Source organism: Carassius gibelio, chromosome B23 (assembly GCF_023724105.1).
Source record: "Carassius gibelio isolate Cgi1373 ecotype wild population from Czech Republic chromosome B23, carGib1.2-hapl.c, whole genome shotgun sequence".
NCBI lineage: Eukaryota > Metazoa > Chordata > Actinopteri > Cypriniformes > Cyprinidae > Carassius > Carassius gibelio.
The window spans coordinates 21,457,588-21,474,243 of record NC_068418.1 but is presented as its reverse complement, the minus strand read 5'-3'; the positions used below and the strand labels follow the sequence as shown (position 1 = coordinate 21,474,243).

Here is a 16,656-nt window from a genome sequence, read left to right as displayed (position 1 = left end):
GAGCTGCACACAGACCATACAAAGAAGTTAAGGTAAGCATTTTGATTTATTGAAATCGATGGCAACTGAACAAATTAAGGCTCATGAACAAACATCTTAGAAAGCACTGTAAAGAAATGCATATTTTAAAGATATAAAAATAAAAATTACAAAATAAAAAAATCTATTATGAAGTCTAGTGACCACAGACATCAATATATTTCTCATGTATTAATTTAACTTCCAGTCATTCCGGTTTAGAGTAGGGATCGCCACTTATCTGAATTCACAACAATCACTCCAGATCAAGTACATTTCTGTGAGTTTTGAGGTGCCGAGAAATTCAGCTCAGACATTGTACTGTACATTTGTTGTAGTTATAGTATTGAAAATGACTAACAGCAGTACATAAAATTAAATCATAGAGTATTAATGCATCTTCACAGTTGTATATGGCTTGTGTGTGAGGTGGCATAGAACTCTCATATTATGTATGTAATTTCTCGCCTTTACTGCATGGCAAACATTTAATGGCCTCTCAAGTCCAGCAGAGTTTAAATGTATAAGTGAACATTAATGGAAAAATACAATGAAAGAAAAACCCATAAATTAAACAGTGGCATGTTTAAAATGGTTACACTAATTTAAAAGACCATTTGATTTTTATTATAAGTCAAATTTTTCGATTAAACATCAAGGTGTGTTTGCTTTTACGCTCAGAACTGGAACTTGACATTCACATTTCTATACCACCTCCATTTCAAGAACTTTACTCATCATGTGACTCAGTATACTTTCCACGACTTGCTAGTGATAAAATAAAAATAAAAAATACAATTAAATTGGAAAGAAATGCTAAAATTGGCAGTCTTCTGAGGAACATTCTGTTCTCTTCAGTGTTTGGGGTTTTTGCATTCTTGGTACAGTGTAATATTCTGAAAATGTAGGGGTTTAATATGTTTGCTGGCACTGATTCCTCTCACCAAATGCAGAAGCAAACAGATTCAGACCAGAAAATTGTCATGCTAACAGTGACGTGTTGCATTCTGCTGATAAATAGTGTTTCAGATGTGATCTGCACTAAAAAGTGAACAACTAAATGCTGATAATTTTGAGTTTCTTAAAATTAGAAGTGCAAAGTGTTCGGAAACCCGTACAGAATATGAATGCTTAAGAATTCAGAGTAGATTAATAAACACTATTTTGGGCTTTCTGTTTATAATATACCGTTGTGCTGTACCATATAACCATAGGTGTCCTAAATGGCAAGAATGCGTAATGTTTATAATCTGGACAGAACAACACAAAATAATTATGCTGTATGCAAGCATAATATGAATAAAATAAACCAGTAAATCATAAAAACAAAAATAGGTTTGTTACCAGAGAAGGTGCTGTTAAGAAGAATTCCTAGTCTTGGAATGTTCTCATTAGATATTTATTTAATTATTCACCCAGGTGAGTAAAGAGTGTTAATCTCTGTATACTGTCTTGTTTTTCCTGCTATCGTAAAACAGTGTTACCGAAAAATTCGAACGTCATACAGATACACAGACACAAAACACTACAAGAGCACATTCACTACATGTATTTCTTTTTTAAAAACCAATAGGCAAAATAGCCCATCCCCCCGAGAGAGCCCATTAAGAAGGACGCGCCAAAGAAGGACGGGGGCTTCTTTTTGACCATTCGGAATGCATTGGGTAGAACCGCAGAGAGCAGGGTCGTGTGGATGTCCCCCAACACCTTGCGGAAAGCGAAACGCTTCTCCACCCGCTCAAAAAACGACTGCAGGTTCGGCCGGCTCCCGTCCTCCCAGTATTTCCTTGAGAGTCCCAAGAACTTGAGCCTGTGCAATGTGGCTCCGAGACAAATATCAGCTAGTGTAAAAGTAGGTCCACAAAGCCATAATTCACACTTTTGACCTGTGTAGAAATGAAAGATGACTTGTAAGATCAAAAACAACGGTTCACAAAGCAGGGTTATTACAGTTAACTAAAACCATTTACAAGGAATAAAATCAACTCTAACTGAAAATAAAATGAATAATTTTTTTTTTTTAAATATGGTATATATATCCCATAAAAATAATAATTTCAGCTAGTTGCCAAAGTAACAATTCTCATTTTAACTTAATTTACTAAAATAAAAATAAGAACAATTAAAAAAGAAATGGAAAGTTGACAAATACAACGAAATTACTAAAACTTTACCTAAAATTACAAATAACAAATTAAAACAGTATCTCAAATATACTAACATACATACTAAGAACATACTAAGTAACACTTAAATCTTATATTTATAATGTAACAAATAAATACATACCTGCAGATTAACAAATGTGAATTTTTATTATTTACAAAAATTATATGACAATGCACAGATTAAAAAAATTACCCTAATGTAATTTAATAAAACTATATAAAATAAGGTTATTAAATAAGGTTATTGTATTTTTACTTTATTGACTATACATCTTTTTTTTTTTTTTTTTTATAACATTTCTTATGCTTATTATATAAGGATATATTATAAAAAAAAATATTAGGGTTATTTTGTTAAGATTTTATTTTAATTGTTAAATGTTAAGTGAACAGAAAACATACCTTGATATTCCAGGTTTCTTTTTTCCAGCTCTGCCTCTACTTGGTCTAGCACCATAGCCAACTCACCAAGAATTTTTTTCAAGTAGTTCACATTGTCATGGTCCAAGATCTTTGCCTACAAAATATAGTTTTAAGTATTCAAGACAAGGAAAATCTATAACTGACATGACTGCAGTTTAATTTCTTATTTCAGCTAGGACAAAATACAGTATCCATCCAAAATGTGCTACACATCATGGATGCAGTGAAACCGCTGACTTACCATGAGCTTTTTCTGCTTGGAGAGGTATGGTTCTGTCAGCTGGGGTTCCTCATGGTCCAACTTCATCAGTTCAGATGCCGCATTGGCCAAATGTCCTGAGAGAAATCAGACCAAATTGTGTGGTTCAGTAAAAGATTTTTCATAGACCCCAAATCTGAGAAGATTTTGTATTTCCTTCACGATGAGTTATTCATTGTCGGGCAGCACATTGTGAACTGGCACTATTTTCTGCTGATTTTTTATGTCCCTGACAACTAATTAAGGAATTTAATGCATAAAATCACAGCAGTGACTGTGATAAACAACACCTATCATAGGAACTCCCTCCAAATTATGAACTATAAAAGAGATTTATTTGCAATTATGCTGGGTTTTCGTGACATTATTTATTTCGCTGCAACCCAATGGCTGGATCAACTCTTTGGCTTTATTTGCATTGTACTGTACATCCAATATCAATGAACTCTGCATAAATAGGGCAGCATTAGAACATCTTTAGAGGATAGGTTAGAGGATGCCATGTTAGTTTACAGTCAACATTTGAGACAGCAATTTGCTTCAAACGTGAATTCGGAGAAATAAAATGATTCCCAGACTAAGCAGGCTTTGCAAGTTAGATGCTTTGCTTTCTATGCATTTCACAAAGAAAAGATTAATGGTGCATTGAACTGCAGCATCACTTACTACGTATTTCAGCAGTGGCGTACTTTGGGATCATGGAGTCGGTTGTGAGTTCTGGGTGCAGGATGCATCCATGTGTGTAAGCATCCATGGGCAGCCCATCCAGCAGCTCTCGGTACTGCTGTACCCTTGCATACATAGGAGTTCCTTCATCTGGAATCAGCTGCGCTACTGTGTCTGAAAGAAAAAAATATATACTGTATATATATATATTTTTTTAAATATACAGTCGGCAACACCAAAGCTCCAAAAGTATCAGAAATGTATTTGAGCCTGCGTGCTCAAAACGTCACACATGCTTTGCTGCAGTTTTGTTTTTGTATGTTGAGATCGATGTGCATGCTTTTGCCTGCTCTTTGTCATTTTTTAATATACATAAATATAGCCATGACTCTTCTGATCTGGTCATATAATTAACCAGCTTCTTATTTTCACATAAAAATTTTTTTTTTTTTTTTGGTTTATGTTGCAAGTAACATTTCACATTCTATGGCCTCAAAATTATCAATTTGATCAAAACTTGCTGCCGAAAAAAAAAAGAAATGTTCACACAATCTACTACGTGCCTAATTGATATATGTTTTGCTATAAAAGTAAACTTTTTTTTACTTTTTCTTTCATAATATTTCAGGTCATGTTACACTTTTTATTGTGAAATCTTTACAGATTACAGATTTTTATAAAGCAGACCTACGAATTTGTATTTTAAATTGATCTCTTACTGGACTGAAGGAACTTAGCTTTACTTATGTATTATACATACATTATTTTTTATTTTTTTAAATCTCATTAAAGCTGCAGTAGGTAACTTTTGTAAATATATAATTTTTACATATTTGTTAAACCTATCATTATGTCCTGACAGTAGAATATGAGACAGATAATCTGTGAAAAAAAATCAAGCTCCTCTGGCTCCTCCCAGTGGTCCTATTGCCATTTGCAGAAACTCCATCGCTCCCGGTGAGAAACAACCAATCAGAGCTGCGGTCCGTAATTTTGTTTGTGTTCAAAATGTAGAAAAATGTATATAATAAGCGAGTACACCATGAATCCATTTTCCAAACCGTGTTTTTAGCTTGTCCTGAATCACTAGGGTGCACCTATAATAATTGTTTATATTCGGACTATTTTAGATTGCTTCGGGGGTACCGCGGCGGAGTAACCCAGTACCTTTGGGATTCTTCAAAGACATAAACAGAGAGAAGTAGTTCCGGCTACAATGTTCTTCCGCAAGACGCAAGCAGTTCTGTTTATTAACCGCTAGAGCGTCAAAAGTTCCCTACCGCAGCTTTAAAATAGGAATTTCAAATATGATACATCAAGTTTTTGATGAATGTTTATTTATTCATCTCTCTATCATCACTGTATTGCATTGCATTATATGTTTTTCTACCACAGTTAAAACTATAAAGCTTTGATCATATATCTAAGCATTAAAATATCATCTTACTAAGACATCTTAATGGGAGATATTGATTGACAAATAATATTTATATGCATTTTATGTTTATTATGCAGTTATAAAAGTCTCACTGATTTATTTTAAACAAGCTTTCAGAATTTCATCTTCATTTTTGTTTGCCATATATATATATATATATATATATATATATATATATATATATATATATATATATATATATATATATAGAATACTGATGTATTAAATATACAAAAAAAAGCATATACAATTTTTAAAGATACATATAGATATATATATAGATAAAGATAAAGTTGGATTTAGTAAAACATTTGGTGTCAACAACCAGAAAAGCTGATACATCTGGTAAAAATAAGCCTATAATGTTACTGCATTGGAGCAGATAGAGGATGGTACAAAGGGCTATCCCATTCTACACTGCTCTGCACCTCCAGCATGCTGACCTGCAGCCCTCCAAGATCAATACAGCCAATAAATACAGGATCAAACATCTCTGTTACCCTGGCACACAAACAGCTGAAATGGCACAAACATCACGAACACCTCTCTTGTCCACTCTACCAGGCCTAATTTCACAGTTTGTTATTTAGGACATAAACTCAACACCATCCACAATGCAAATGAAAATCATATAGTAAATCGGACAATCCTATTTTTACATTGTAAACACATGAAAGGCATTTTATGCATTCAGAGTTATCTGAATGAATTAGGCTTTATTTTAGTTTCAGTTTAAGTTTCAAAATCTAAATCTAAAAAACTTACATTAAAGAATAGTCAGTGCTCAAAAAAGCACATCGAGTTTCAAATCAAATTGATGCATCAGATAACTTCATAAATTACTGATACATGTGTGTTTGGACACTCTAAAATGCCTTATATCTGCTTCGATCTCTTTCATTGAGCTTGAGTGATCACGCTCAGCTCTTATCACTTAAATGAGTGAGTGATCTTGGATCAGAGACGAGCTTCGGTGAAAACACCCCCACACTCAAACTGTGAAGACATTCAGAATGACACCCAGCCATGCAGCCTGGGAGAGAAAATATAGTGCACTGCACTGATTGTGATTTAGCATTTGTATTGCTTACACAGGGAAAATGCAGTTATCTTTAATACTCTATGACATTAGATGGCCGGTCTTATGTTGCTATCACTGAGATACTGTTATAGTTTTTAATAATATTTTTGTCATATTCTCCGTACAGATTTGCCATTTGGCACTAATGACTTATTAATGGAACTATTTGGGCGAAAAATAAATACTATATATATATATATATATATATATATATATATATATATATATATATTGTGACAAGTGTCCCGAGTCCTCATCAGCGTCGCCCTGGCAACCGACACGCCGCACCTGTCCCCGCTCATCAGCCACTGAGCAAGCCCAGCTGCGGCTCATCAAGCGGGCTATAAAGATGCGGCAGAGGAGGAAGAAGGAGGGCAACGTCTCCATGCCAGGAAGTGACTCTTTGTTCTTTTCCCCGCAGAAAGCAGCCCTTAAGCCGCAGCCCCGTCGAACCACGGTGACACCGGCACAGCACAGGCACGCGCACAAGAGGGATACAAGGACCCGGACACGAAGACCCGCACTTTCGACACTTCCTCACTGGCACTCTCAATAAAATCCACCCTTCGGGGATATTTTTCACTCACTCGCTCGTCGTGTGCTTCTTTGTCTCGTGACAATTTGGTGGAGAATGCGAGCAGCAAATTGAAAGAAGCACCGACAGCGATCACCAAAATTGTGAGTTTTTTCCCCCGTTCACCGTTGTGTTTTTTTTTCTTTTCTTTTTTTTGTGTGCAGGCGGCAGCTCCTCCCCCGTGATGGAAGAACTGCTCAAACACCTCACCGAGGTGAGCATCCGCCAGCAACAAATTGTTGAACACATGGCCGCGCGGCAAGGGGAAACTGAACGGGAGCTCGCCGCGCTTCGCACTGCCACCGCCCAGCGCGCTCCGCTGCCTGATCCCCGCGTCCAAGCCGCGCAGCTCGTGCCCCGGATGACGGCGAGTGATGACGTCGAGCTGTACCTGCAGATGTTTGAGGCCACAGCCGTGCGCGAAGTCTGGCCCATGGATGAATGGGCACATCTCCTCGCCCCGCTCCTGACGGGGGAAGCACAGCGGGCCTATTATTCTTTGACTCCCAACCGAAGGGCTTCATATGATGAATTAAAGAAAGAACTCCTCGGCCGCGTGGGTCTGTCCCCGATATGTGCGGCCCAACAGTTCCACGATTGGGAATATCGACCCCGATTGCCCGCTCGCGCACAGGCAGTGGAACTCACCAGGTTGGCGCATCATTGGCTGTTGGCCGGGGATCCCAGCGCGCACCAGGTGGCGGAGCGCGTGGCCGTCGACCGCCTTCTTCGCGCCTTGCCCCGATCCATCCGCCAGGCGGTAGGCATGCGGAACCCCTCCAGTGTGGATGAAGTGATCGAGGCCATTGAGCTGGCGGATGCCGCCTACCACCGGGAGGCTGGGGAGCGAGCGCCGCCTTTTCCCCGAAGGGTGGTCCAGGAGCGACGCACGCCGGAGGGCACCTCGCGGCACATGAGCAGGCCAGCGGTTCCCGGTCCCCAGGACGAGCCCATGCCAACGGAACCACCACGCTCCCCAGGACGCGCTTGGCTGGCAGGCTGTGCCGTTCACGACCCCCCAGCTGGGGCGACCCGGGCCGAAGTCGCCGTCAATGGCCGCCCGTTCTCGGCGCTGCTGGATTCCGGGAGCTCCATTACATTGATGCGGCCCACCGTCCTCCCTCCACGGTCAGGAGCCAAGGCCCGGATGGCCATCACGTGCGTCCACGGCGATACCAGACGGGTCCCCACTCGGCGAGTCGCCATAACCGCTGCCCCGGGAACCTGGTCATTGGAAGTAGGGATCGTGAAGGACCTGCCCGTCCCCGTCCTCCTCGGGAGAGATTGGCCGGGGTTCGACCGTCTGCTCGCCGCAGCCGCACAGCCTGCCAGCTCGACCGGGAACCGCCGACGCCGGAGGCCAGCAAAGGGACCTCCTCGACATCCCGTGCTGCTGACATCGGACAGCCCTCGAGAAGGTGAGCCCCCCTCCCAAAATTCTGACCTATATTTTGATGTGTTTCAGCAGGTGGCAGGAGGTGGGGCTTTCGCGAAGGAGCAGCACGAGGATGATCGCCTGAAGAACTGCTGGTCTCAAGTGAGGGTTGCGGAAGGAGAGGATCTCCAACCAGCACCTCATCCCATCCCTCACTTCGTCATCCGGAATGGCCTGCTCTATTGTGCCGCCCAGCGGAGGGGGGAGGAGAAGCTTCTGCTCGTAGTGCCCCGCAGCAAGATAGGAACGGTGATGGAACTGGCACACGCTCACCCGATGGCGGGTCATCTTGGGGCCCAGAACACCATCCAGCGGATCCGGGACCGTTTCCATTGGCCGGGCCTGGACGCCGATGTGAAACGGTTCTGCCAAGCCTGCCCGATCTGCCAGAGGACCTCACCACACACACCTCCCCCCAGCCCGCTGATTCCATTACCCATCATCGAGGTGCCCTTCGAGCGCATCGGGATGGATCTCGTTGGGCCGCTGCCGAAGTCCGCCCGGGGGCATGAACACATCCTGGTCATCGTCGACTATGCCACCCGCTACCCCGAAGCTATCCCTCTCCGCAAAGCCACCGCAAAGGCCATCGCCCAGGAGCTCTTCCTCCTATGTAGCCGGGTCGGCATACCGACAGAGATACTGACCGACCAAGGGACGCCCTTCATGTCCCGGCTAATGGCTGACCTCTGTCGACTCATGAAAGTGAAACAACTCCGGACGTCCGTCTACCACCCCCAGACCGACGGCCTCGTCGAGAGGTTTAATCAAACCTTGAAGCAGATGTTGCGACGGGTGGCGGCCGAGGACCGACGAGACTGGGACCAGCTGATACCTTACGTCCTCTTCGGCATCCGGGAGGTCCCCCAGGCATCCACGGGCTTCACCCCGTTCGAGCTTCTGTTTGGCCGCCAACCCCGAGGGCTTCTCGACGTGGCTAAAGAGGCCTGGGAGCAACAACCAGTCAACCTCAGGACGACGGTTGAACACGTCCGCCAGATGCGGGAGCGAGTCGACAGGGTCATGCCACTAGTCCGGGAGCACCTGACCAAGGCCCAGCAAGCCCAGCAGCGCCACTTCGATCGGGCCGCCCAACCACGGGAGTTCCAGCCAGGAGACCACGTAATGGTCCTGGTCCCCACCTCAGCCTGTAAATTCCTGGCAAGATGGCAAGGCCCGTACACGGTACTGGAGAGAGTAGGGCCCGTCACCTACAGGGTCAGACAACCTGGACGGCGTCGACCCGAACAATTATACCACGTCAACCTCTTGAAACGCTGGGTGGGGACCGGACCCCAACTTGCGGCCCTCACCGCCTCTACTCCCGTGGTTGTAGATGTCAATCCACACCTCTCCGCGGCCCAGAAGGCGGAGCTGCAACACCTAGTCGGTCAGTTCTCCGATGTGTTCTCCCCCCGGCCCGGAAGGACCAAGGTCGTCGAGCACGATGTGAGGACACCACCTGGAGTCATCGTCCGGCAGCGGCCCTATCGAGTCCCGGAGGCTCGGCGACACGCCATAGAGGAGGAGGTGCAGGAGATGTTGAGGTTAGGTGTGATCGAACCATCTCGGAGTCCCTGGTCAAGCCCCATCGTCATGGTCCCGAAGCCCGACGGCACCCTCCGGTTTTGCAACGACTTCCGCCGCCTAAATGAGGTCTCCGAGTTCGACGGCTACCCCATGCCCCGTGTGGATGAGCTGCTCGACCGCCTGGGAAGGGCCCGGTTCATCTCTACACTAGACCTCACGAAAGGATATTGGCAGGTCCCCCTGACTAAGGAAGCCAAAGCAAAAACCGCCTTCTCTACCCCCAGTGGCCACTGGCAATACCGGGTCCTTCCCTTCGGCCTACACGGGGCCCCTGCCACCTTCCAGCGCATGATGGACATCCTGCTGCGGCCCCATATGTCCTACGCCGCAGCCTATCTGGACGATGTGGTAGTCCACTCGGAGACCTGGGGAGAGCATTTAGAGCGGCTCCGGAGGGTGCTGTTGGAGCTGCGCCGGGCGGGACTAACCGCCAACCCCCGCAAGTGTCACCTAGCGCTGTCAGAAGCCAAGTACCTGGGTTTCCAGGTCGGTCGCGGCCTCATTAGGCCGCAGGAGAAGAAAGTGGAGGCCATCCTGTCCGCACCGAAGCCCTCAACGAAAACCCAGGTACGAGCCTTTTTGGGGCTGGCGGGATATTACCGGTGTTTCATACCTAACTTCTCCTCCTTAGCATCTCCCCTGACAGACCTGACCAGGAAGGGGCAGCCCGAGAAGATTCCCTGGAGCCCGGAGGCGGAGAAGGCGTTCCAGCAGGTGAAGATGGCCCTCACCTCCGAACCAGTCCTGCACGCCCCCGACTTCAGCTGCCCCTTCCTGCTGCAGACGGACGCATCAGACACCGGGTTGGGAGCCGTCCTCTCCCAGGTCCACGACGGTGAGGAACACCCGGTGATCTACATCAGCCGAAAGCTGTCCCCCGCTGAGACGCGGTACGCGGCCGTCGAGAAGGAGGCGTTGGCCATCAAGTGGGCAGTCCTGGAGCTGCGGTATTACCTCCTCGGCCGCCGGTTCACCCTCCTCACGGATCACGCCCCATTACAGTGGATGGCACGGGCTAAGGACACAAATGCCAGGGTGACCCGGTGGTTCCTAGCGCTCCAGGACTTCCACTTCACCATACAACATCGGGCGGGGACGTTCAACGCCAACGCCGACGGCCTTTCCAGGATGTGGGCAGCTTTCGCAGGTCTGTCAGGCTCCACTCCCCACCCCTACCCTCTCTCCCCATTTTCCCGCAGACACAGGACGACGCTTAGGGGGGGGGAGTGTGACAAGTGTCCCGAGTCCTCATCAGCGTCGCCCTGGCAACCGACACGCCGCACCTGTCCCCGCTCATCAGCCACTGAGCAAGCCCAGCTGCGGCTCATCAAGCGGGCTATAAAGATGCGGCAGAGGAGGAAGAAGGAGGGCAACGTCTCCATGCCAGGAAGTGACTCTTTGTTCTTTTCCCCGCAGAAAGCAGCCCTTAAGCCGCAGCCCCGTCGAACCACGGTGACACCGGCACAGCACAGGCACGCGCACAAGAGGGATACAAGGACCCGGACACGAAGACCCGCACTTTCGACACTTCCTCACTGGCACTCTCAATAAAATCCACCCTTCGGGGATATTTTTCACTCACTCGCTCGTCGTGTGCTTCTTTGTCTCGTGACAATATATATATTTAATGCATACCAGCTGGTACAGTGACAAGCATCTTTTCTGTAGTCATACCTCCAGTAAAGTTGGTCTCTATATAATCAATGATTTGGTTGTAGTCACTGACGATTGTGTCTCCGTGGATGAAAACCGGTACTTCCTCTCCTAGATTGAGCCTCATGAACCAAGGCTCCTTGTGCTCAGTGAGAGGCAGACTCACATCCCGTTCTTCACACAGCAACCCCTTCTCATTGATCACTAGACGCACCTGCCACAAAACACACACACACACACACACACAACATCATCATGACATCATACGACCTCAAAAATCTGAGAGCTTTAGGATTTTGGACAAGGGTTATTATAGTTAACTAAACTAAAACCATAAAAATGTATAATAATAAACATATTTGTTACTTGAAATAAAATATATTTGAAAATATAAATAACATAAAAAACTTTATTTCAGCTTTTTTTCTCATTTTAATTTAGCTGAACTTGATGTAATAAATTAACTAAAACTGAAATGAAAAATAATTAGAAATATATTAACATTTACAATAAAAACTACTAAAATGACAAAAACAGACCACAAAATTACTAAAACCTAAATAAAAAATTTAATCATCTGAATTGATGATAATAAAATAACACTATATGGACTGAGAAAATGTCATTAAAATAAAATATAAAATAGCTACTAGGGAATTCTTAATTCAGCAGTTCAGTTTTCAATATATATATATATATATATATATATATATATATATATATATATATATATATATATATATATATAGTATTCAACTAGAAAAATGCAAAACAATGCACAAAAAAAGAGTGCATCTTCTCTAGTGTTCTGACACATCCCTGATGATGTACCCCAGTTTTTTTTTTTTATTAATGTATGTCCCATACAAGTAAACAGATGTTCTATTCTGTTTTTGTTAACACTGTATCTATTTATTAATCATAAAAAATCATTTCAGTGTTAATGTGAGTTTTGAAAGCATTCTAGTTTTAATTAAATGTCTGGCTGGCCATCTGTTAGAAATGTAATTAAATAAACCATTGTATTGCTTGCACGTCCAATCTTCTTCTTATTCATCCTATGGCTCTAACAGTAATAACCTTTTTTTTTCTCCAATGTCTCAATATTTTTTCTCTTAAAATGTTGTTTGTATACATACTCACTATCTAAGGTCTACCGCTGTAACTATAGCAACTATACATGTACAGTATGAAGTAACTATAAATACAACATATGTTGAGCTCTGACACTTTGGCATTTAGCTAAACAACACAATGTGTTTCGAATAGTCCCTTAAAAAGAATATCTGTTTGATTCATGTTTTGATGGATAAGAGGAACGCAGCTAGTAAAGTTTTGGTTACAAGTCTCATTAAAGATCCAATCCTGCCTGATACTACAAATCCAGATTGATCGATCAAGATAAAACGAAGCCCTGACCGATGAGTGACAAGAGCATCAGCCAGCAGCAAAGCCTAATGAATGTCAGGCTGTGTTCAGCTTTGACTGCGCTGAGGTGTTGCAAAACCAATAGACACATTTGATAAGGCACTTTACAACAACGGTGTGATGTCTGGATTCGACCAGACACATAATAATCAACAGAAGAAGACTCAGCCAGCATTACAGCTTAACTTTTTACAACTTCATCAAGATAATGCATTGATTCCATATAATTCATGACCATATAAAGGCACAAGACAAGGATATTGAAAGGTCAGCACCAATCTCTTTTCTGGGATGACATGATTGTTTTGATGCTCAGTAAATGTTCTCCAATTAATATTTCTATAAAAATCAGTCAAATACTAATTTCGCAACAGCCTTCAAAGGAAAACACACTCAATGATGTCGAGCTCTATTTCTCAGTCTGCTGGTAAATAAATATGAGATGAATTTTGGCAGGTCATTGATTTTTTGCTCAGCTTTCCATGGAAGTCTGTAACTACTGTAATCAGCAAAACGAATCACTTTGTGATCTGGGCCTTACCAATGTTTTGGTCAATTTAATATTGTTGTGAGGAATCAGGTTTAGCTTAGGTAACACGTGACATTCATTCAGATCATGTAAAAACCAGCAGCAGACTGGCTGTGGAGAAGCGTCGTCTCCTGCACAACAAACAGGAGGCTAAGGCCAGGAGGGACATTCCACCAAATAATGAGGCTTTTTCATTGTGAATCAGTGATTTTAATAAGAAATTTCACATTTTATCAGACAAAGAATGGCTAAGTTTTAATAAAGTGCATTATGCCATCTCACACTACATTTAACATTTTACTATACATTGGAATAAAAAAAAAAAAAACGGGTTGACCGTCATATTTAGCCGTTTAGCTATTACTAGCCTTGCACTCAAGGTCATGACACTACAACGTGTTTCCTAGAACGCATAATTCCTATTTAACACATCATATAAGATTGCTAGACAGTTTAGACAAAACACAAAGAGAGTTTAATGCATGATATTATAATATAGTGTATGTATGTGTGTGGAAATCTTTGAAATTATGTATTTATTTGTCATAAATATTATATTAAACTGCACACTTATTGAATGTATGCACATATTCAGTAATCCATAATACAGAAAATTGTATTCAGTTAGAAAAATGTAAATAAAAGAATCAATTGAAGAACAGTTTTCTTAAACACTATATATATTCAATAAACATTAAAATCAATTTTTGTGTTAATGTAACTTTTGAATGCATCCAAATATTTTGTATATATGCACATTTATATGCCTCCCCTCTCTCTATATATATAATAGTGTGTGTTTGTGTAAATGTGTGAAATGTTTGTCATACATCTTATATTTAAATACACACACACACACACACACACACACACACACGATCATAAAATAAACATTTCATTTAATTTGGAAAAAAAAAGCTAATTAAAAGCATCATCACTACTGTTTCTGTTTGTCAACACTGTATCTGTTTACTAATCATTAAAATCTATTTTAGTGTATATATAATTTTGAAATATTTATAATATATAACATTATTATTATAGTACATATACTATATATATGTTTGTTAATCAAATTATGCATGCTTGCTAATACAACAGGGAGAAGTTGGAAAAAGAATTAAACGTAAAATAAATACTATTTTATTTTTAAAATAATGCATAGAAAACTTGGGAGTCAGTTTTCATTGTTAAAGTCGTTGTTTACACATTCATGAGAGACACGAAAGGCATCTTTTCGTAGAATAATGCACGAAGCGACTGAGAGCATAATACGAAATCACCGTTTGTTTTTCACAAAGCTCCCTCATTTTAATGAATAATTTAGAGTGCCATCGTCCTCCAGAGCAAAGCGACACACAACTCTACAAAGACAGCCTTAACCCCGTTGTAAACAGTTACATATCTGCTCTCAAATGCATCTGATAGGCACTATGCATGTAACTGATCGATGATGTTGGGATGCGGTGGACTTGAAGCTAGTCAAGTCAAAATGTTCCATCTTCTGCTGAGGTTTCGTAATGTCTTCATAAAGGACGCAACAGAACAGACAGGTAACGTTAGGCCAATAAAACACGCATCCACACGGAGAAAGCGTCAATGTTATCCGACTGACATTATTTGTCCCACTGCATAGTATAGAATCACCCACCATTTTCATGCTGTGTTTTTCTTACCTTTTGAGAGCTGAAGGACTGAGTCCAGTGGTAAAGAACGAGCCTGTCTTTGGAGAATGGCTTGTGTTCTATCGTGGGCTCGTGACACTCCTCTCCGTCTGTGATTTTGCCATCTTCATCCATGGCTGATATGGGCCACCAGCTACAGTTGGTGGGAGTAACATTGTTGGAAGACGCCATGACAGAGGATTCTGTGCGTGTGAGAGAGGAGCAGAGAGAGAGAGAGAGAGGGAGGGAGGGAGAGGGAGAGATAGAGGGAAAGAGGGATGGAGGAAGAGCGCGCGGGGTTCAGCACCACGAACAGGGGCATCATCGACACTTTCGAGCCGCTGCTTTACTCTCTGTTACTCCACGATAAATCTATCGGGATCGTGCAAAATACGGATTCCAGAGAAGATGGAAAGGAGAACTGTTTAAAAATAAATAATTTACAATTTTTTTATCATTTTGGTTTTATATATTTTTGAAGATAGAAAAAATTAGCATTTTAGCATTTAGTTTCGCATTTCTTACAAATAGTGTTTATTTACTTGCTCCAAACTCTATAAAACAAAGTAAAAAGTAGGAAAACATTTTCCTTACCCTCTGAATACACGATATTTTTAAAGATAAATAAATAAATATACTGTACGAATATTATATATATATTTAAAAAAAACTGAAACCTGCCCTTCACAGAATACTGTAGGTGTATTCACGTAATTGTCTGAATGAATAGCTTTTTAATGTTTTTTTTTTTACAAACTTACAAGTTTATTACAATATAATTTATATAATCTTTGGATATATACACACACACACACACACACACACACACACACATATATATATATATATATATATATATATATATATATATATATATATATATACTGTACTTAAAACAGTAGATATTAATAGTAATATTTCTATAATTATGGATGGTTACATCATGTAGACATACCCATCACAGAAGAGGTGTTGCCTATTCCAGTAATTGTCTGTATTAGGGGCTTTTTAATTTACTCTACTAAATATTAATAATAAGACACAATAAATGCATTAAAGAACACTGGTCTCAAACGATGTGGTTTGTTCTATTTAATAATAATGGTTTAGTAAGATGAACAGTCATCACATAAGAGCCAGCAGATGGCTCTGTCTCTTTCCTCGCACATTTCTCTGCTGTGAGATCAAGCAGAGCTAATACAGCTCTCTCTCTGTCAGCATTATTATCAGCATGGATAAAGATCCAGTGAGTGCAAACTGGCCTCTGTTCAACATTCACTCAACTAAAACCAAGACAGGATCATTTTACCAAAGAGAAAATTCTTTAGGAGACTGCTAATTTCAATTCAGCTCGGGATATTTTGAGTGTCTAGACTTTTGCCTATTTATTTATTTACAGTGAGACACAACAAAGTTTTAATTGGCATGTTAACATATAGACTATAATTTTTCATAAACAGCAACTAAAAAGTTATAAGGGAAAAAAAAACAACAGAAAAATGAACAAGGTTCATAAAAACATAAAGACATAAAATGGAGAATAAATAAACAACGGAAATGAATTGAGATGTAACATAGACTATTCATACATTGAATTGCGTTATAGATGTCACTTTCCTAAACTTAGGCTACTTGAACTCTATAAAACCCAAAATGTCAAATCAGTTTATTATGCTCTATAAAAATGTATAAAAAGAATACAGGGATAATAGCCTATATAATAACAGGGA

General features: G+C 41.6%; 1 protein-coding gene across 1 annotated transcript; it reads right to left on the bottom strand.

Annotated features, from left to right (window-relative positions):
* Nucleotides 1-27: 27 nt before the first annotated feature.
* Nucleotides 28-15,183, bottom strand: LOC128012037 (ganglioside-induced differentiation-associated protein 1-like 1). Its single transcript, XM_052594954.1, has 6 exons — nucleotides 14,939-15,183; nucleotides 11,327-11,519; nucleotides 3,535-3,708; nucleotides 2,851-2,945; nucleotides 2,589-2,703; nucleotides 28-1,904 (listed from the first exon to the last, which is right to left on the bottom strand). The coding sequence occupies exons 1-6, from the start codon at nucleotides 15,116-15,118 to the stop codon at nucleotides 1,561-1,563; spliced, it is 1,101 nt and encodes a 366-aa protein (XP_052450914.1). The 5' UTR covers nucleotides 15,119-15,183; the 3' UTR covers nucleotides 28-1,560.
* Between the last annotated feature and the right edge of the window lie 1,473 nt (nucleotides 15,184-16,656).

Coding starts and splice junctions, on each gene's coding strand:
- LOC128012037 (XM_052594954.1), bottom strand. CDS start 15,118: ATGGCGTCTTCCAACAATGTTACTCCCACCAACTGTAGCTGGTGGCCC. Junction 11,520..14,938: donor AGTCCTTCAGCTCTCAAAAG/GTAAGAAAAACA, acceptor GTTTTGTGGCAG/GTGCGTCTAGTGATCAATGA. Junction 3,709..11,326: donor AGAGACCAACTTTACTGGAG/GTATGACTACAG, acceptor TTTTTCTTTCAG/ACACAGTAGCGCAGCTGATT.